The sequence below is a fragment of the Acipenser ruthenus genome, chromosome 3 (assembly GCF_902713425.1).
Source record: "Acipenser ruthenus chromosome 3, fAciRut3.2 maternal haplotype, whole genome shotgun sequence".
Taxonomy (NCBI): Eukaryota; Metazoa; Chordata; class Actinopteri; order Acipenseriformes; family Acipenseridae; genus Acipenser; species Acipenser ruthenus.
The window spans coordinates 101,386,869-101,409,843 of NC_081191.1; the positions used below are offsets into that span (position 1 = coordinate 101,386,869).

General features: G+C 36.6%; 1 protein-coding gene across 2 annotated transcripts in view; it reads left to right on the top strand.

Annotated features, from left to right (window-relative positions):
* Positions 1–5,047: 5,047 nt before the first annotated feature.
* LOC117394752 (LIM zinc-binding domain-containing Nebulette) overlaps positions 5,048–22,975 on the top strand; it is a 75,050-nt gene continuing 57,122 nt past the window's right edge. The window contains exons 1-2 of one of the 2 annotated variants that reach the window (XM_033993271.3): positions 5,048–5,470; positions 6,326–6,420. In XM_033993271.3, the coding sequence (XP_033849162.2) occupies positions 5,402–5,470; positions 6,326–6,420 (164 nt within the window). In that variant the 5' untranslated portion in view covers positions 5,048–5,401. The remainder of the gene's footprint in view (positions 5,471–6,325; positions 6,421–22,975) is intronic. The other variant, XM_033993267.3, reaches the window with a different exon arrangement.

A 22,975-nucleotide genomic window follows, 5' to 3' on the forward strand; every position in this document is an offset into this window, starting at 1 on the left:
CTCTGCAACAGAAGGTCAATGTGAGTTTAAATCCAGTGCAGCTCGTCAGGTGGGGATGTGAAATGGCGAAGTTACCAGACCTTACCAGAGTGTGTGTGGCAGCAGGGCCTTCTCAACACTGACCGTTTTAGAGGCTGCCCTCCAAGGAAGGGAAGAGATGGGAGACAAACACTGCTCCTGTTTTTATGTACACTGCTAACCATAAACTTTCCAACTACTGATGTATTTTTTTCTTCAGTTTCCAATCTCATACCTCATTTAGTCTACTGAAACAGCAGCTTTGCTGTAACAAGCAATTTCAGTCAAGCTGCAGTTAATTTATTCCATTCTGTGTGTTCTTAATCATATTTGTAATGTTTTGGCACTCACAGTATTTGTCATGTGTAATAAAGTCACCGTGTAGCTTTGGGAAGTCAGTCTGAGAAAGCCAAGGTGGGTATTTTTGAGTGAGACCAGTATATAAATGACCACTAGGGGCGCACAGTTTACTGCCCAGTGTTCCCACCACCAAAAACACCTTTAACTGCCCTAGACTATAAAGAATATCAAACATTTCTGATAGTAAAAACACTACAAACATTCCAAATATCTTGATTTTCGTATTTTTATCATTCAAAATAAAGGTGTTGCCTGAAATTTTAAATTACATTAAATTCTGAACAATATTGTAAATCACTAAATTCTAAACAATGTTGTAAATCACTCAATAACTCAAGAAGAACTAAAACATTTAAAAAAATGCTTTGCAAAGTACACCATTTGATTTAGCAATTTCTAGCCTAAACTGCATTTCTTGTGAACACCTTAGTTATGATATATTTGGAATGTTGTGTACTTAAGATAATTGACCAAACAGTTGCAATATCTTTTCTTGTCCTAATGTATTAATTTTCATGTTAAGGAAAGTTCAATCTCATACACCTGTAAATTAAAAACAAAATACATACATACATACATGCCGTAGTATCGTATGCCAGAACAAGAGTGTAAAAGTCCAAAATCTAAAAAGTGAATTACCAATTTAACTTGTAAATTTAGACTTTCATTTTGGACATTGATTACTAGCAGTATAATTTCCATTGCCCAGGCATCACTGGCATGGATATGATATCACGTTAATTAAATGTCTACATGTATTCCAAACGAAATGACATTTGGATACCATGCTGTAAATTATAAAAAAAACAATTATAAGGATGTTCATTAAATATTTGAGATTTCAATATAATGCAATGTTTAAAATAATAATAATAATAATAATAATAATAATAATAATAATAATTTAGCGTGCCCAATTATTTTATTACTGATTTTCTCTCCAATTTGAAATGTCCAATCATCACTGCAGCAATTCCTCACACAGCTCAGCAGAACTGAAGGTTCAGTGGCCTGCTTCCGATCCCACAATGAGCCAGCTTCCTTTTTCACCCAGGAACTCGAGAGTGGATGTCAGCGAGCTATCGACCTCTGGAGGACAAAGGCCAGCCCTGCAGGTGTCCGCTCTGAGCTCACTGGGTGCCTGGCCAGCAGGGTTCGCTGTAGCGCGATGAGGAGAAACAGTCCCTCATGTTTTTGTCTCCCTAACCCAGGGGAGTGCCAGAGCCAATGCGACGCTCCCTTCGGAATCCCCAGTGAAGACCGGTGACTTTGCACAGCCAGGAACAACCAGGTATAAAATCCACAAGCTCTTGAGTCGAGAGTTAAGTACGTGTCTTATACTGATGTCAGTATTATTAACCCATCAGCTGCTAGGAGGAGATCCATTACAATAGTACCAAGGACGATGAAATGAAAGTGATGCCCAGCTCATCCCACAGATCCTCAATTGCACTGACTGAGGTGACTGGTGATCTTGTGACTCTTCCGACTATGGCAGGTGTCTATAGTCTGGTTCATGTTCCGCAAACCACTCATAAACTACACCAGCATAACTGCTTTGTTTGCCAGTTAGATTTAGTGTTGATATTAGCGAGTGGAAGCCAGTGTTCCACTTGTGTAAAGCAATGAATATTCTTAAAAGTTATCACATTAGGTAGGACAGATGCTGAAATATGTTGCTTCCATATTTCAATTCAGAACTCGAGTGCATTCCGAAAAAATAAACATGGAAAAGGACATAGTCTATTTATATGTTTAGGTTCTATGTCATAGATTGTAATGAAAACACTTGACTATTAGGTCTAGTTATTGCCATAGTTGGTTTTGTTTTCCGTTTGATTCTGCACTAATCTCATTTTAATCCACATTAGCATTCTTCATTAAAACATGGTTGCACATCAAAGAACGTCCTATTGATCCCTGCTGCACTGTTCTGATGTATACCATAATACAATTCCTGTCCATCGTCAGCAATGATATATCTTGTAACAGAAGACTTTTACTCCAAGACGTCTATATTATGTAGATTACACTTCATAAATGCCAAGCCTTGGCAGATACCTTACCTAAAAAGTGCCACAAAATTTTAATTTTCCATAAAGAATGCACGCCTATGATCTGTACCTGCGTATGTGCTTGCTGATTCATGTAAAATTCCCAGGAGTTTGGCTTCAGTGCTTTGTGTACTCAGCAGTGCCCCAAGTGGACTATCATGGATCTCCACATTTCCAAAGGTGATAAATCCACTTGCCCTGCTCAGACAATTGTTCTTCATAATGTGCTTGTTGAAATGTGTAGCAGAAATGATCTCACCTCTTTTACAAACGGCAAAAATCTAAAAGTGTTACATAGAACTAAATTTGTGTACTCCCCATTGGGAATCCAATGAATATGCAAATCATTGTTTTAACCCACTGGTTGGAGACCTTCTGTAATAAGTTAGAAAAATAAATTAGGAGAAGACTGATTACTCATTATTGGTGCACCCAGGGCCACTGAGAGCCTTCATAGCCCCCGGGGAAGGATTGGGATGTGAATATGATATCAGTAGGCAAAACATCAAACAGATCCCTTGAACTTTTTTTTTTATAACAATCCTGGCTATAACAATATATAAAAAAGGATTCAAACCCCTGATTTGTTGATTTGAAGTCAACCCCCTGTGACAATTAAACAACACTTAGTGATCCCACAAGTTGAGCTGAGGTATCACAAACTCTTTGTTGTGCATTTCTACATCATAAATCAGTTTTGGGGCGTCATATTTGTATTCTCCAGGATTTATAATAGTTTCTTTAGGTATTAAAAACATTATGGATTTTCATATTATTGTACTGCCAATGGCTTTCAGTCTGACCATGAAAACTAGCAAAACTCTCTAAAGAATGTAAATAAATAAATACACAAGACAGCTGCATTCTCAAGTGCTCTGTATCCTATTGTAAGTCGCCCTGGATAAGGGCATCTGCTAAGAAATAAATAATAATAATAATAATAATAATAATAATAATAATAATCCTTCACCTTGAGGTGAAGCACTGAATTGTCTGTCAATAGAGTGTCCTTCACCTTTAGTGAGGTGAAGCACTGAATTGTCTGTCAGTAGAGTGTCCTTCACCTTTAGTGTGGTGAAGCACTGAATTGTCTGTCAGTAGAGTATCCTTCACCTTTAGTGAGGTGAAGCACTGAATTGTCTGTCAGTAGTTCTGCAATGGTGTGCAGCAGAAAGACTCAGACTGTCCTCCATTTATTAGGAAACAAATCCCCAAATTGTATGGGTGTGTCTTCTCAAAAGCACTTCTTTGTTGCAAGAAATCAAAACTATAAATATATATATATATATATATATATATATATATATATATATATATATATATATATATATAACACCTGTGCCCACTATTAAGGCAGAGAAGTTCCACTTATTTTATATTTTTACTGTTTCCCCCCTGGCATCTGGCACTGGTCTGGATTTATGACACATTTTGTGATTGTTCCAGTAACTCTATTTCTATACTGTTACTTACTGTTTCTTAAGTGCTGCGTGGGAAAGTCCTGGCTACCACTAACAAATTTGTGACGGGGATGTAGGTATACTACTGAAATACTTGTTATTTTATGATACTGCAACGGTACCAAACGAAACCTATTACATAGATTCTAAGTAGCCCTCTTTAAAAAAAAGTAAAGCAGCATTTGTTGGATAAACTTGTACAGAGGTCACAGTTTTAAATAGATAATTATATAAGAACATAAGAACATAAGAGAGTTTACAAATGAGAGGAGGCCATTCGGCACATCTTGCTTGTTTGGTTGTTAGTAGCTTATTGATCCCAGAATCTCATCAATCAGCTTCTTGAAGGATCCCAGGGTGTCAGCTTCAACAACATTACTGGGGAGTTGGTTCCAGACCCTCACAATTCTCTGTGTAAAAAAGTGCCTCCTATTTTCTGTTCTGAATGCCCCTTTATCTAATCTCCATTTGTGACCCCTGGTCCTTGTTTCTTCTTTCAGGTTGAAAAAGTCCCCTGGGTTGACATTATCAATACCTTTTAGAATTTTGAATGCTTGAATCAGATTGCCGTGTAGTCTTCTTTGTTCAAGACTGAATAGATTCAATTCTTTTAGCCTGTCTGCATACGACATGCCTTTTAAACCTGGGATAATTCTGGTCGCTCTTCTTTGCACTCTTTCTAGAGCAGCAATATCCTTTTTGTAACGAGGTGACCAGAACTGAACACAATATTCTAGATGAGGTCTTACTAGTGCATTGCAAAGTTTTAACATTACTTCCCTTGATTTAAATTCAACACTTTTCACAATATATCTGAGCATCTTGTTGGCCTTTTTTATAGCTTCCCTACATTGTCTAGATCAAGACATTTCTAAGTCAACATAAACTCCTAGGTCTTTTTCATAGATTCCTTCTTCAATTTCAGTATCTCCCATGTGATATTTATAATGCACATTTTTATTTTTAGTTTTTGTTCAGAATGTATAAAACAATCTTTACTGTGCTGAATACAGACTCAAGTACCTATTTTCATCCCGACACTATTTCACTACAAACAGTATTTCATGTTGCTTAGATATGAAATAGCGTCCGCCCTCCATTGAGCATGCGCAGCGGACAGTATTTCATGGGCACTATTTCACATGACACCTGTTTGCAGTGTTGAAAGAGTTAAGTAGCTCCGGCACCTTGGCCTTACCTAGTTGCCTCTCTTCACGTGCTTGTTTTTTTTTTTGCTCCGAGCAGTCCGGCCAATGCAACACTGTGGGTTTGGCTTGTCGCTGTGGCGTAGTTCAGTTTTGCTGTTTGGTGGAGAGGTGAGTCACGGGCACGATACAAGCTTGTGTGGTATGTAGCTTGGTTGTGCTGCGGCATCCTGAGACCTTCAACAGTAGCCGCTGCAGCTGCTGAAGAGAAATTATTCTGTATTACCTTGTGAAGCGAAGAACTATTTAAGAAAAGAAAAAGACCAGTAAAAACACTGTATTCCTTCTGATAAAATAACAGAAAATGAACCCTCAGTGTGCACGCTGTGGGAAGATTGTCTACCCGACTGAAAAAGTGAACTGTCTGGATAAGGTAAAATATGTACTTTTTTCTATTATTATTATTATTATTATTATTATTATTATTATTATTATTATTATTATTATTTATCTATTTAATTTTTTTCAATACCATACTCGTATTGCAATGTCATTGACCACTTTGTGTTAAACATTGATTGTTTTATTAGAACCTATTTGAGTGTCGTAGGAATCACAAAAGATAGCATGTCACTTGTCACAGTTAAAATATTCTAAATTCTAAACAAGCTTTTGGTTTTTCTAGCAGCCTACACGTGCTGAATGAGTAGCGGCATATCGTTTAGCGTTCCATATACATTATTAAACATACTGGGTGCCACTATGCTCTGCTTTTAATGAGAAAAGTGTTGGTGATGCTATCACAAGTGAACAGTACAAATATGCAAGGTACAGGTACCTGTTTGGTAAATAAAAACCGTGACGCAGTGCACAGCTCTGTTCATCAATCCATTGTATTCATGTCTGCATAAAAACAAAAGTGTTTGTCATACTTCTCTGACAGCCTACAGTTATCTAAGTTGTACCAAGCACATATACTTAGTTTATGTATTACCTAAAACAATATGCTGTTCTTCAGCTATTGCATTCAAATTTGGAGTGTACTATTAAATACTAATTCTAAACGTTATGTAATAAAACTTGCGTTATTAATGCTTCCCAGTGGCGCTCTAGCATTCATGTAAAGATGACCATATCAACTATTGAATTAAATAGTAATGCATAATATGTTGCTCTTCATCCCAAAACGTTTTTTTCTTTTTGTCAAAGGTAGATTGTTCTAATGTGATAACTTTTAAACGGGTGAATCTCTTCTTTTTAAACATGTAATTTCTCGTCTGTTTTACAGTACTGGCATAAAGGATGTTTTCACTGTGAGGTCTGCAAAATGACTCTAAACATGAACAATTACAAAGGATATGACAAGAAACCCTACTGCAACTCGTAAGTACATGAGCAAAGGCACATACATATAGGAAGGAATTTCACAGGACAATTCATCTGCACTGAAGTTTGACAGAGTTTTTTATTGCTTGTTTTATACCATGCAAATGGTTTTTATTTCATTCTGAAAACTTGCCTTTGCCCTCACACTCGTTGCTATGTAAACACGCCCGCATACGGTCCCAGAAAACTGGTATTGACCCATTTTTAATCCTACATTTTTTTGTCCTGGTTGGAAACGGTACATTTGTTAAACCGTCCCGGTTTTGAAGTACAAAACTGCAGCAACGTGCTCAGCAAGTTAACAGCAGAGTCGTTTATTCGGTTGTGCTAGCGCCGTTCAAAAATAAGTAATATTCTGTTTGCGTTCCTGGCCCCCGTTTTAGTTTTTATTTTATTTGATCTTGGTAGTGCCATTATGTCTGATTCTGTGGGCGAGTCAGTAAAATACTGCATTAATCCCTGGCACAGACATAGGGTGTGGGGCTAGCCGGTTATGTGGTATCATGCCAGGGTGTGTGGATAGCCAGTAACGTGGTATCATGCCAGGGTGTGAGGATAGCCAGTAATGTGGTATAATGCCAGGGTGTGCTCAATTTACACTTCAGTTTCATACCAATGAGTAAAATGACAGCTTTCACCTCCTTCATATTTCATAAGTTTTAATTTTGTTATTAAATCATGCATTCACGCATCAGTTCATGCTTTTAGTTGTTGCTCTAAAGGCTGTATATGCCTTTGACCATCCAGATAACACCGTGTTTGATTATTAACTTAACATTATTAATGTTATATTAATTTTAGTTGCTAGCAGTTTTACATTATCTAATGCAGGCATAAATCATTGCCTGCATGTAGCTCTCACTATTACCAAGTATTTATTTCTGTTGTAAAGTGCTGGTTCTGTTTAGTTTGACTTGTATCTTAACCATTCCATGTTGACAAACCTGACCCAAGCATGCCTGCGCCATCTCCAAACAATCTCCTCTTCCTTCTTTTATTTCCTGGAATTAAATGGTCAGTGTTGCCCTTAAAGTATGAATCTATCTGTGCATGATATCTTATGAACACGTCATACATTTGTACAGAAATAAACTTTGCTGCTGTAGTTTTACCACATTATTTATCATGAGTCAAGTCCCATGGTGAAAAGTTCAGAGTAAGCAGGCAATGGTCATATTTAACAAAAGTCAATTTTCAGGTCCCGACAGGAAGAAGCAGAGGCTCTGGCCAGGTGCCCTAGCAGCATAAGCAGGGTCCACAGGGTGCTGAAATGAGACTCAGTCAAGATAGTTAGAGTACAAATGACACAATTTCAATGATTCAAGTGGGACTATACTGTTTGCCCTTATGCCTCAACCTGTGCATTCATATTTTAATAATAGTACAATTATGGTTCTGTAGTATACTCTGTAATTATATATATATATATATATATAATTACATTTCTTTTTTTTGACACTTTGCACACAGCCCTATTTCCGCCTGTTTTTCACTGTTTTCATTTATGTATGTTTAACTACTGGATAGTTTGTACTGCATGCATGTAACATATCAAATGAAAAAAAAAGCTAAGCTTTCCAACGATACTGCCCCTTTCACTCTAGCTGCTTCAGTGACGGAGCAATAGACTCAAAACGAAACCTAAGCTGTGAACTCTGTCACATGATGAGAGGCTTAACTTCAGGCAGTCGTAGTTCCGGCTAGGAGTATCACATACACACACTGAATATGTCCCCAAAATTAATGGGGCTGAGTTTTAAAAGTTAAAGTGAAAGTCACCGCTTGCAAAACAACACCTAGATAGACTTCGTATCATATTTTTTTTTTTCAAAACTGTTTACTTACTACAGTGTACTGAGTTTCTATAATGCTTAAAGATAGCGTCCGAGAATCACGTACGAGAGAATAAAGTCTCGCGGCACTTAAAATAATGAATCATAATCTGCATTTTGATGGTATTTCCCCGCAATGCCAGATACCACCGAATTATCCAGGCATTGCTGTCCTTCATTGTGCTTAACCACTTGAGTGGGGCGTGATCTGTGACGAGATCAAATGAATGTCCCAGCAGGTAACATCGTAAGGAGTGAGTAGCCCATTTAATACGACTACGGAGTAGTTGCGCTCCCGAGGTAGCATCTTTTTACTGAGATACAGTATCGGGTGTTCTACTCCATCTACCTTTTGGGACAAGACTGCACCCAAACCCACGTCCGACGCATCGGTGTGGAGGATGAATCTCTTGGTGAAATCAGGTGTGATACGGGTGGGGGCCTGGCACAGTTTACGCTTAATAGTATCAAACTCCCCCTGACACTCAACTGAACACTTAATTAAATATGGAGCACTCTTTTTGGTGAGGTCGACTAAAGGGTTAACCACTGTGGCATACTCGGGGATAAAGCGGCGGTAATAACCGGCTAATTACCTCATCTTAGTCTTGGTTTTGGGGGTCGCCTCATCGACCAAAGCCTGGATTTTGGTGACCAAGGGTCTCACCCTTCCATTTCCTATTAAAAATCCCAAATATTGAGTTTCTGTCTTGGCAAATGCACATTTTATCAAGTTAGCTGTTAGCAGGGCTACCGTTAGAGACTGAAGGATGGCTGTTATCCTAGCCTAATGCTCTCGCCAGGTGGAGCTGCAAATCACCACATCATCAATATACGCTGCTGCATATTCATGATGTGGGCATAAAACCTGGTCCATCAGACTCTGAAAGGCAGTGTGCTGAAAATGCAGTTTTCTCTCTACAACTGTGGGTTAAGGCGAGTATCCCTTTGTCAGGTCCAGAGTTGAGAAACTTCGCCTTTCCCAGTCTATCTAGAAGTTCGTCGACCCGAGGCATAGGGTACGCATCGAACTTGGCAATAGCGTTTACCTTCCGGAAGTCCACATAGAAGCGATTGGTGCCGTCTTTCTTGGCCACTATGACAATTGGACTGCACCACTCGCTCCTGGAAGGCTCAATCACTCCAAGTTAGAGCATGTCCCATACCTCTTTGCGAACGCCACTTCGTCGACTTTCCGGTAAGTCAAATGCTTTTGATATATCTCTAAATGAACAGGAAGCTATTTAGAGATATCTCTAAATGATTGAGATATCTCTAAATGAACAGGAAGTTATTTTGAGATCTTAAAATGATTTAGAGATATTTTGAAAATGATTTAATGATATTTCAATAACATTTTGAGATAGCCTAAAATTGTTTAAAGATATCTGAAAATGCATTTTGGATATCTAATTTAAAGCTCCATTTAAAGATATCTGTAAATCACTTTGAGATATCTCTAAATGTATTTTAGATATCTTTAAATGATTTAGATATCTTTTAAATATTTGAAGATCTCTTCAAATATGTTGAAATATCTGGAAATGATTTAGATATCTTAAAATGTTTATAGATATCTATAGATTTATTTTGAGATATCTCTACATGATAATTTGGCTTGCCGTAGTGTGCTTCAATGCTTCTGCTAGCGTATTCGTCCTAAGAAACCTGCTGTGAGAAATAGCAGCCAAGTACAGATGTCCTTGAAATCCCAGCTGTCATTTGACTCAAGATGGGATGGGCAGTTTTCTGTAGAAACTGTGTATATATATATATATATATATATATATATATATATATATATATTAGTGCCTGAAAAACATTGTCATTCAGCAATTAAATCTGAAAAAATAAATCTGGGTTTCCACAAAATTATTTATTTTGCCAGCCAAATCTGAAGCAAATGAGCCCCCGCCCATTGAAGCGTTTGATTTGGCATTGTGTGCTGCAGATTACACTCCGAGAGCCAATGTCTCCGCTTCTCTGCCTCTTCTGCATACTACAATGCCAAAAAAATGTACACATTTCAAAACTTTGTTTGGTAACTTTTATGCATTACACTAAATCAGAACTTGTGTTTGGTTAAATCTGGGAAAAAATACACGATTTACATTAATTCCACTAAAAACAATGAAATATTAGTGCTTTTCACCTCATTGACCATCACCACTTCAAATGTAATTCCTCTGGTTCTACAAGCACTAAAGTGATTGTCAACGGCTAATTTTTAAAAGTAATAACTTGGACTAATTAGCTGTCATTTATGTATTTATTAAGGAATTTCTATCCTTTAAAAAATAAATAAATAAATAAATAAATAAATAAATAAATAATAATTTTTACAGAACTGAAACGTTGATAATATTATAATCCCTAAACCATTGAAACGTTGATATTATAATCCCTAAACCACTGAAACATTGATAATATTATAATCCCTAAACCACTGAAACGTTGATAATTTTATAATCCCTAAACCACTGAAACGTTGATATTATAATCCCTAAACCACTGAAACGTTGATAATATTATAATCCCTAAACCACTGAAACGTTGATAATATTATAATCCCTAAACCACTGAAACGTTGATAATATTATAATCCCTAAACCACTGAAACGTTGATAATATTATAATACCTAAACCACTGAAACGTTGATAATTTTATAATCCCTAAACCACTGAAACGTTGATAATTTTATAATCCCTAAACCACTGAAACATTGATAATATTATAATCCCTAAACCACTGAAATGTTGATAATATTATAATCCCTAAACCACTGAAACGTTGATAATATTATAATCCCTAAACCATTGAAAAGTTGCTAATATTATAATCTAATATAATAATTTGGAAGTAAAAGTACATTGAGTCTAAATTGAAAGTGTCACACAGATAGAATACGTGTTCTACAATGTACATTATATAGGCCTAGCTTGACTTCTGTTTAGTTTTACATGGAACTCCTGAGTCAGAATAGCATTATTAGAAAGGCTTTCCATCATTACCGAGGAGCATGCCACAGCATTGCTATTATCACTGTTGTACTCTGACTTTTTTAAAGGTATTTTCTGTTTGCCTGAAAATAATTGTAGGCCACTGCAAGGTAATGGTTTGTCTGTATGTCTGAAATAATAATTGTAGTCCACTAACTGAAAGAGTTTAATTTATTTATTTTTTTTGGCTTGAGAATCCATGTGAAGCATTTCATCAGGAACCAGTTGTTTTACAAGGTGTCATTATTTAGTCATGAGTAACAAGGGGACGGCTCACCTATCCAGTCCGGTTGTTGTATAATAAAATGTAAATGATACATTTCAGCTATGTAACCCATATGTATGTCTTTCTGTCTGTCACACTTTATATAGATAGTTGGTAACTGACATTGGTATAAAAGAGTAAGGCTTTTCAATACAGAAATTAACGTTTTCTGTTGCAAATATGATAGTTTGGCCTGTTGGAAGTCATTATTTATTTATTTATTTGTAGGTAGGATGTGGTCATCGTAATGTAACAATGGTTTTATGTTAATAATCAAAGGTCAAAAATTAGATTACCTTGCCTGGAAATGCATTATCCATCAACATTTCACTCGTAGGGATAACCTGTGTCTTTCCAAGCACCATTAAGATTTAAAGGCATGTGTTACATCCGCTGGTATATGTTATGAGAGAGATGCAGGGTAATTTACACTTATTTACACAGTGCAATTGTGGAGATGGGAAATGCATAAGAAAAGCATGGAAATTTTCAAAACATTGCCTCATTTGCATCAGGTGCATGCACATACAGAGGGCCTTCATAATCGCCCAATAATTGCACAGCACCAGAAAGGTTAAACATATGTGTATAAAATACAGAGTTCTAGCCAAATGCAATCCGAATCAGTTGCAGAATCCAGACAGTTATCATGACAGACGGACAAACACGATCCGTGCACCAGGGTCCTCGTTTGTTGAACGAGGGCTCTAATAAAAGATGTGTACACCAGCATTTTTGTAATCTAGCTGGTCTATATATGGCATGCTAAATTATTAAAGGAGTGAATAAAAAAAAGTTTTAATAATTCATTGTGTTCATTTTAGAAGAGCTTTCTTTTACTCCTTGTTTGTAAGGCCTACCTTTACTTTGATATACTTTATAATATTAGACAACCTAGGATACACCTACCATATGCTTTGGATTTGGTAGTTTTCCCAGTGCCTTTGTTTTAGCTATGCTAAAATAGATTTTACTTCCTGTCCTTGGGGTGTACAATTTAATGCTTTGCAGTTTGTGGACAGCAAAACCACATGTGCATTTAACCACTCTGAAGGGGACTTTTAAAACTGGGCTTGACAGGCTGAAATTATAATAAATAACCAACAATTTATCTGTTTTGTGTTTTGCATAATGATAAGTTTGGAAAGTCTAAACAGTTTTAAAATATGAAGATTTTTTTGGGGGGGAGTTAACACACCGTAGCGTAGCTAGTGGTGAGGGAATAGTTCTACGAGAGAGAAGGGAACTGAGATAATGAAGAACCTCACTGCATGTATGCTGGCAATATTCAGTGCTAAACTAAGTTCTTAGAATTATTTTCCATAGTATTTAAAGACTTCAGTTTGGACTATAAGCAGATTTACACTGTAGAAGTAAAAGTTACTGCTGTTGGTAAATTGTGTCCTATGCTGTATTTATCCGTTTTTCAATCTCTAAAAGGAAGATTATGAAGATCCTTAGTATGTGAGTGCAGTGGTTTCTATGTCTGAGCATCAAATTCTCTGTTATGAGTTCACATCTAATCCTTATAGAAGTAGGACATGCAAGGCAGAATATAAAAATGAACGAGTTAACAGATATTTAGAAATGCCAAGAAATGTACTTGCAGGATTCCGTACCTTGTTGATTCCGTCTCTATCTCAAGCTGACTGTATGCTTCTCTTAATATATATGCTTCTCTTCTCATACATCGTTTTCTATCGTTTCTTCTTATGATCTCGTAGCGTAAACATCGGTGAACATTATCCAGCTTATTTAAGAAGTTGCTTCATTGCGAATGTCACATAAGCCCCCATTTATAGTTTACAACTCTTAAGTGAAACAGATTGCAGTCTGCTTTCAAAGAAAGAGAAGCACTGAGCGTGACAAAATACTGTTCTTGAAATCCCTTTTGGACTATTAATTCTCTAAGCCCTATAGCAAAGTAAGGAAAGTTACATTTGGGTGTGCATTTTAGTGAAGAGGGTGTGTTAATTTTAATTGGGCAACATCAGAGGCAGAATATATTATTACCACATAGTTCTTGGGGCTCTGTGCATGGTAGATATCCAGTATCAGTGACTATTTTATTTTACAGTGCAGTTTCAACATACTTACAGTTATTCCCCAAGTCTTTCCCTTTAACAATTTCAATGAAACTGCCAGCTGCCTGTGAGGTGCTCACAATAGACGTGCCCACCTGAAATGTTAGTGCTGTAATAGAGAAGGTTCTAGAATGCTCTTCCTCATAAGAAAAGCCCGGAGGCTTTGTTTACATTTAGCTATACAAATTTAGGGCAGACCATATGTAAAATGGTTGGAGATGATGTGGAAATGAAATTAACTTTTCAAAAGGCAGCAGTATAAAAAAAACAACAAAAAACAATTAGAATGAAGTTTTAAGCTACTTACTCCTTAAGCACAGAATTATCATATTGTGTTGCCCAATTCAATTGTGACTTTTCACTATGTGGCAAACAATACATGCTTCATAATGTTGCCTGAACAATGTATATAGAAGTCAAATCAATCAGTGAATCAGGGCTTTATTGTCATTACCAGGACTATATTTAAGATCATAAAGACCTCTTTCATTGCTCTCCAACTCAGATGTTTTGCAGCTTGATGTGGACTGAAGCACAGCAGGAGGTCACACAAACCATGTGTGGCAAGGTTATGTAGGTTTGTAAGCAGTGGAAGTCACTGTTTGAGTTTGGTTGATAGCGTCATTAATTTTTAACATGAGTAAAATACACTGCAATTAGGAAGCATTTAACCTGCACAGTATCAGCCCTGTTTGAATGTCATGGTTCTGTCGGGCGGAAAATCTAGTTCCTGGGGCTACATGTGTGCTTTGTCCTTTTCAAATTCCACAGAGTGTGCTGCTGTTGAGGTATAACATAAAGTGGTTTGTAGTGGTGTTGTTGTTTAAATGGCGACCAGTTACAGTGCAGTTATGGACTGCATACGTTTAGATCCAAGCTAATATGATAAAAAACCTCAATAGTAGTAAAGGGGAACACTTTTCACTATAATGCTTATAAGCTTTTAAACATACTGATTTAATATATGTTTTTATTGTAGTTTTAAACTGATGCCAGACTTCTTTAAAAAATATTCCCTTTAAGATTCTCCTTGCTACAACTGACAAAAAATAACATTTGACAATGATATTTTGAAATCTAACATGAAATACTGTACTACTATTATGGCTTCCGGTAGACTTTTGGTATATCATTTTGTTGTTTGTTTAATTAAATTATGTTCATATAGTTTTCTATTTTTAATTATGTCTCAATCCTAAAATTCTAGGTGATGTAAACATTTTGGCTATTGTGTGTTGTGTGTTCCGCACAAGACAAAATCAAATGACATGTGGCTGTAAACGAACTTTCAGTGCACTTAAAGCTGTGGCACATGAAGTAAGAATGTGTGGTCATTTGGGTGAGTAGCATGTACCTATCCCACTGCTTCGTCTGCAGAGAAAAAGCCTGCAAATTGTTTAAGTCAAAGCAGGAACAAGCTGTGCTGGTGTGTGATTTTTGTATGCATTGGCAGAAATGCTAAATAGGTGTTTTGTTGTATCCACGTGCTTATAAGCTTAAAAAAAAGTTATGTCACATGTAGAGCTTTTAAGGTTAACAGTTACTAAAGTATTTTTATACTTGTTGCAAGATGTTTTAGTTTCCATTAATTTCCTAAATATCCCCCATATTCTTGTAATAATGTATTTAACACGCCCTTTTAAATTCTCTTTGATCTGTCAACAGGGGCAATCCAAACTGATTTAAAGCATAAGAACATAATACATTTTCCGAAAGAGAGGAAGTCATTTGCATCATTTATGCTAGTCCAGCTGATTGATCTCAAAACTTGGGTCAGGTTGCATCTTAAAGGATCACAGTGATTCGGTATTAACAACATGACTTGGTAACCCAATCCATACCCCCACCACTGTGTGTGAGAGTCTCCTGCCCTTTGTCTCTTTCCACTTCATTTCCAACTGTGTTCTCTGGTGTCTGTGCCATGCTTAAAGTATTGGTTCGGGTTAACTTTGTCTACACCGTTTTGAGATTTAGGACTGCAATCATGCCTCCCTTAATTCTTCTTTGTTCTAGGCTAAATAAATTCAGTTCTTGCAGCCTATCGTCACAGCTTGTTGATAAACTAGACTGCACAGAATACTAAACTGTGGATGTTATATAGAGTGAATTACAGTTAATTCTAGAACTAAATCCTGCAGCCTCTTAATGTCTCCATTTATTACGAATGCTGATATTTAATTTTGTTAGGAAACAATAATGTAAAGTAACTGGCATGGAGGCTGTAGGCCAGACAGTAGCAATACTTGCTTTTTAAATACAGGTTAAAACCATTAGGAAATGGGTAGTGATTTGTTTTAGTAAAATGAAGGGCACAGCCGTGAATAAGGTTCCCACCTCTGACTTACAAAAAACCGGGACACCAATCATTTTGTACAAAAATAAATAAATAAATCATATACTTTGACATTTAATGTCCTGGGAAGTCTTACAGATTTCCCAGGACAGCTGTCTCAAAAAGATAACAATCCAAGCAAAACCAGAACGGGTGGCAACCCTAGCCGTGAAGGCCCACTCAATATGCCCCTGTTGCGAGGAGAAGTGATTGGCAGTGGCAGTCAAGCCGTGAGTGGAATGACTTTTGAAAGATTTAGCACAGTCGAGAGTAGGCTTTTCTCATGAAACTGCTGCACTGTTCAGCACCATTTGGCACGACTGGAGGCTGTTTCTCAACGAGAGCTCTTAATTAGTAATCGGGGCCACTGGAGTAACATCTCACATCCCTTGAAGCTGTTCTGATTCACACGGGGTCAGTGCACTCATGCTATAGTACAGGTTACTGCTCCAGTTTTAGAAAGGTCCCTTCTTTGAATAGACAGACGGATTAAGTCTCCATCAACAACCTCAAAATGGCCCTGAAGGATAAAAACAAAAACACCACTGTTGAGAAAAAATAAGTTGCTCAAAACAAGTTCAGTGCCAAGCAGTAAACTCAGTGTAAGACTTGGGGTTTGTAATACAAGTGCAATTTATTCTTAACCACTACTAGAAAATAATCTGGAGAATTCTGTTTGGTATGAAGTGGTAGGTGGTCCTCATTCACAGTTACATTTGAATTTTTGCAAGAATACAGTAGGAAAATGAATGCACCGTGCCACTACTGTTTCATCACAATGTGGCTGGTGACCCAACAGTTTTGTTTTTGTTCAGTGTGATCCACCCTTTCCTTTTGAGAGAGACACAGCTGTTTATCTTGGAGCTGGCAACAGCAGCCATGACTTTCCAAAGTTGCAGAAAAACTGAGAACATTGTTATGCATTTTGTCAGGAAGTGTGTACTACTTCATTGTTTACAAATGGTCAGACCTGGTTTGTTGTCAAAGAACAGGATTTATTTTATTTTGTAGGTCACAATCCACTTTGCTCTTTAAGGCGTTGTCTCCAGTGTGTTGCTGGCCTTGCAATGACCTTCAAATTTTACAATAACTCTGAACAAAGAAAAGTAATACAGATGCTACTTAGCTGTTTTTATGCTGAATTATATCATTGAGATTTGTGGCAGATACTTTTCTTCAAGCCAGGCCAGGTAGTTCTGCGCATGGTAGATAAAGCTTTAGGTGTAGTCAGTGCTGCATGCTCCAAAATATCAATTATCTACAGTAAATTATATGCCAGGTCAGAATATAAAACACTATGCCCTTAACAACACTCCCATGTCTGTGTTGTATACCAGTTTTTATGTAATTAAATTAGATTTGTTATAAATTTACATAAGTGCAGCTGAGCATACTGTAACTGATAATCTTTTATATAAAGTAACACCCAGTGGTAAGAATTAGACCATTTCATGTCAGAGAAGCAGAATTCTGTAGGACCTTATTCTGCATTACTAGTGGTTCAGATGAGCTGTAATTTATATATATATATATATATATATATATATATATATATATATATAATTAAAATGCTCATGTTGCAGAGTTGCAGCCAGCAGTGTTTGGTGTAGTCTTTGCTTAATCAGAAACATATTGATGGATTTGCAGCCTTGCCATCCAAGTAGACACTATCAGAACACTTCTCTTCCTGCTAAAAAAAAAAGTTAACACCTGCTGCTACAGCAAGAAAAATCATCTACTACATGTTAAGTTCAAATCCAGGCCTCATGAACATGTAAATCCAGTACTGAAAATGAAATTGTTTGAGTTTTGTCTGTCTAGAAGTAGCTGTTAAAGCTTATCCAGTGATAGTTATTTAAGTGCATCACAGTTTCACTGTTTTATCTGTACATTTCTATTTCTTAACTCTGATCCATCTAATGATGTGGACATCATGTCATGGTAACCCACATTTTGGATTGCTGTCTTGTATGTGTACATTTTTCTTGTTTATTCATGTTACTTGGATGTGGCTGGTAGTCGAATTTCAAGTCATTTCTACTAATCATCAAGCTTCTTCTCTGGACCACTTGGCCACTTGTATTGTGGTCTAATTATTTTCAAACCTCCATAATCCATGTTCCTTTAAGGATACCTCAGGTAAACCACATGTTGCTTTTTTTGGTGGGACTCGCATCTCCACCTCAAAGCCCCTTACCTACTATAGAAAAACATCTTCGCCTCGCTTCAAAGGCAGGACTGGAGTTGCTGTTGCAGGCTCCTCTGAGACCCGTGCCTTCCGGGGCCTGCTCCCAATCAACATTTAGTCTTGGAACTGGCAGGAATTCATCTTTACTAATATTCCCTTCTCTTCCCTTCACCGCCCCATGGGTCACATACTAACCTTGTCGCTAGGGACAATAGAATTCTACGTAACGTTCTGGCTGAGTCTTCAGTGGTCTTAGCTGATCCCTGGTGTAGCCTGCTTCCATATCAACAAGACAGAGGCAGTCCCTGTAGTAATCTTACCCCTACTGCATTCACACCGAAAGAAACCAGCTTTAAACAGTTGTACACATTCCTAGCCCTTTCTTCTTTTTTGTTATATTGTATTAGGCCACAGATAAGCCACCAAAAGAATAATTTTCAGTGCTTTCACCCAAAAAACCCCCAATACATTCCAGGAACTGCAATCTGGTACTTTAGGTTTTAAGGTGCTCAGCTAATTTTTTTTAAAAAAAAATTGTATTTTACAATTCTACAGCTGACTTATGACTAGGGTTGTCACGATACCAGAATTTTGAGCTTCGATACGATACTCGATACCTCTTCAATACCACGGCAAAAAAAATAAAAATCTTAACAGGCAAAGTAAGAGAACATTCCTTTAATAAAGGTAAACAATCTTGACTCCAGGTCAAACGGTGCAGGTGCAGTAAATGGAATTTGCATATTATCACTTTTTTTGTGTAGGACTATAATTGACTGGCCCTTTAATAGTTCTGCTTGTTTTTGGTGGTGAAATAAAGAGGATGAAGTAAAACTACAAAGTGGATGAATTTGAGATTTTTAGTAAGTGATTCAGGTGAGTGCTCTGTACATTACTGACGGAGAAAAGTTCTCACAAAAGTTTTTACTGTTATTATATTTGAGCTTATAACTGTGACTACAGGGGCTTCAGGTAAGTACCATATGTGGAATAAATCAGCACAAACTGGGGGTTCAGAAAATAAAAAATCCATTGTTTGATTTGATACCCACTAAATTTAGCAAAGAAACATAGAGCAGCAGTGTGGAGTAGCGATTAGGGCTCTGGACTCTTGACCGGAGGGTCGTGGGTTCAATCCCAGGTGGGGGACACTGCTGCTGTACCCTTGAGCAAGATACTTTACCTAGATTGCTCCAGTAAAAACCCAACTGTATAAATGGGTAATTGTATGTAAAAATAATGCTATCTTGTAATAATTGTAAGTCACTCTGGATAAGGGCGTTTGCTAAGAAATAAATAATAATAAACAAAAAACTAATGAATGGCAGGGTGAAGATAAAATACACTTTTTAGAAAAAAAGAACATTTGTTGTCAAATATTTTTTTCAGTGCTCTGAGTAGAAAAAAAAAATGTATTTTACAATCAAACTTCAAGGTCTTGTGAACATGTCTAAAATAAAATAATTAAAATTGGAACACCAGAACAAAAGTTACAGCCATTTATAACAAAACTATAGAAAACGGAAGAAATGCAAAATAATATATAAAAGAAGAAAAATATCAAAAACAAGGGAAACACAATCTTTTTTTTGTTTTGTTTGGCAATGTTTTCTTTGCTATCCTGCGCGTCTGCTCCATCCAGTGCTCTCACACACGGCGTGAAGCAGTCAGGTCAGATTCACACCGACATAGATGCCCATACTGGGTATAATTAGAAAGCCACAGTCCGCCCCTTTCCAAGAGTGACAGCCATATGCGCCTATGATATACCGCTCTCTTGTACTACGTCTTAGAAGGCCGAGCCCGGGGGCGACCGCAATAAAGCTAGACTATCTCAGAGAGAAATCTATGAAGTATGTTTGATACATTAACAGATAATTAGAGTCATACTTTGTAACATTAATGTGAAGGCAGACAAATACTATCTGTCACTCCAACGTAGAGCACAACACCGTACACATTAGCGCTAAATTAGCTAGCTTGCTTTCTTAATTTCACATTTCCTCATCGTTTTCTTTGAGGACATGAGAACAGAAGCTGCTTTGTTAACAGTTTGCTGCAATATCTGGTTACTAGTAAAGATTTTATTATGCCTGTCTTCACAGTTTATCTTGTAGGCATGCGTTCACGGCTTATGCATTGTTATTATTTATTTATCTCTTTTGAAAATGGAATTGATTTGGACTTTTCGAATCATCTGTTTCTTACCAGACATTTTGTTTTAACTTGAAATTTATTTTACATTGAAGCTATTGACTCTGATGATCGCACTGCTGAGTGGGGAAGGATAATCGTGTGAAACACATTAATAGAATATGTTTTTAGTAGCAATGGCATACACATTAGCACAGCACATTAACACATCTATTTTGTGCTATGAGGGGATGTTGATGGAAACATTTAACAAATAATTGCGTTTCTGTAATCTTGTAATAATTTTAAAATCATACAAAGTCGTTGTAAACAACCCTTTTAATGCAATTCATGTTTAATTTACGGTACGTTCTTACGATGCTCAACATCCGAAATATTAATATAGCACGTCCTTAATTTCCATAAAATGACAATCATTTTGACGGTCAAGTAGATTTGTTTCAGGAATCGTAGCACTACAATCATAGCGTGCTACCTCTATTTTCTTTGTAAATTTACCCATTGAGGCGTTTTATTTCCTTCTCATCTTCATCCAGACAATTTAATTCCAATTTGAAGAATGATTTTGTTGTACGTTCTAGGGAACTGAGACAAAAAACTTTTAGGAACAAATTTGATTTGCACAACTATCAGCAATTTAGAAACTCTAGGGAATCTTGAAGTGTTACTGAACCGCCTGCAGTGTTTACAAGACACACAGTACTTTTCCTTTGCTCAGGAAAATCTTTTTGAATACCTAGTGGGGCAAAGGACCTTCAGACGTGAAAAGATAAGGATGTTTCTACTGACGGTTCCTGCAATTTCATTAATTTCTTTTTTTGTTGATGTCAATTCACTGTCAATGGCTGGGTTTCCACACAGCTTAGAAAGTCATCACTCTCTCTCCACAGTAATTATTTGTGTGACATAGCACTCATATACCATGCACGTTCCATGAGCTATAGAAAGTGGCAAACACCGTTGCAGCAGCAAAGGTCATTCAAAATGATCTAGACAGCATTCAGAACTGGGCAGATGCATGGCAAATTACATTTAATATAGAAAAGTTGACACTTAATACTTTTTCAATGTTAGTTTTTTTTTTTTTTGTAAACCACATTTTCTCTAACAGAAACCCTTTTTTTGTGTTGACCATGCTTTGGTATTGACAGTATACGGAATAATAATAATAATAATAAAAATAAAATAAACCCTATGAGGTACATCCAGCTGCTGCCTGGTTCACATTATTTAAACATCCCCATGAGGGAAGCTTGTATGAATTTGCAAATCTGCTGCCATTTCTACAACGGCTAATAACTCCTAAACCATTTCAGCTGGCAACTTCCTATTTGTAGTGTCATGGAAACTCCTGAGGCAAAATATAACAGCTCAATTCACTTTGACCTGTGACCTAACGTGGCTGTCATATTGGGGTCATAATGCCTTTTGCTTTACGAATGATAATGACCTAAGGCTTCTAGATATTGGCTTCATACTTGGTAGTCGTATTTATTCAATGTTTTTTTTCTGTCAAGTTCATTGGTGTTGTACAAGAAAAAAAATCCATTTTGTGCTTGGTATTTTACAAACCTGCCCCTATGACTTCCTATACCAGGTTATATAAACAGGGATTGAGCTACATTTCAAAATGCTGACCCCATAATATAGATTGTGAAAAAAATGAAAAATCCTCATGCCACAGTGAGACTGTAAGAACACTGATATTTTGATTTAAGTTTTATTTGAATGTTTTTTTTCTATCACATTTACTTTTTTTTTTAAATGCTCCCAAATCAAGCAGACCATAATATAGTGTAAGACACAGCCACTGCCATACATTTCATTATCGCCTAGCAACAACAGCACAGCGAATTTCAAAGAGTGTACAGAGCTGTGCAAGACAGTTTGAAACTTAAATTGCTCACCATCAGAAAAAAAGGTCACGTATTTGTTTATTGCCATTTTTAATCACATGCTCGCTCTCATCACATCCCTTGTGAAATGCTGATGTTCAACAGATATTTTTGGAGTGAAAAACTCTGTACAGTATGCTTTGCCACCACTGGTGCAAAACAAATTATTTATAGAAACACACAAGTATGATATGATTTGGTGATATGATTTAAGGTTTTTAAGTACCTTCATTTTAAATAAATCAAATGATCCAGGAATGATACATGGGCTAGTCTTCTGTTTGCCAATCCCTACTACTTCTGTTTGTCTGTTTTTAAATGAAGTAATTCTGTCTCAGAATTTATTATATTGATCTCAAAGTGGGCCAAAAAAATGCATGCTAAATGTGTTGCTGACCATGATATTGACCTCTGACCTAATATGGCTGTCATATTGATGCCGTGTGACATGTTTCTGATGAATAGTCAGTACACTTTGAGTTATTGTCTCAATGTTAGGTATTCAGCTGTATTCTTTGATTTTCTTATTTCTTCTTCTTAGCAGACACCCTTATCCAGGGCGACTTACAGTTGTTACAAAGAATTACATTACAAAGTATCACATTACAAAGTATCACATTGCAGATAAGAGCAGTTATAAAATACAATAAATTTACATACAATTTTAGGTTGGCTTTTTTTTTACTTTATTTATAGGTGCTATAGAACTTTCAAAACAACTGTACATTAAAGAAGACTAATTGTGAATTATTTCACAACCATTGTTTTACCTGTGAACCCCAGAAATAATTTGTGACAACAG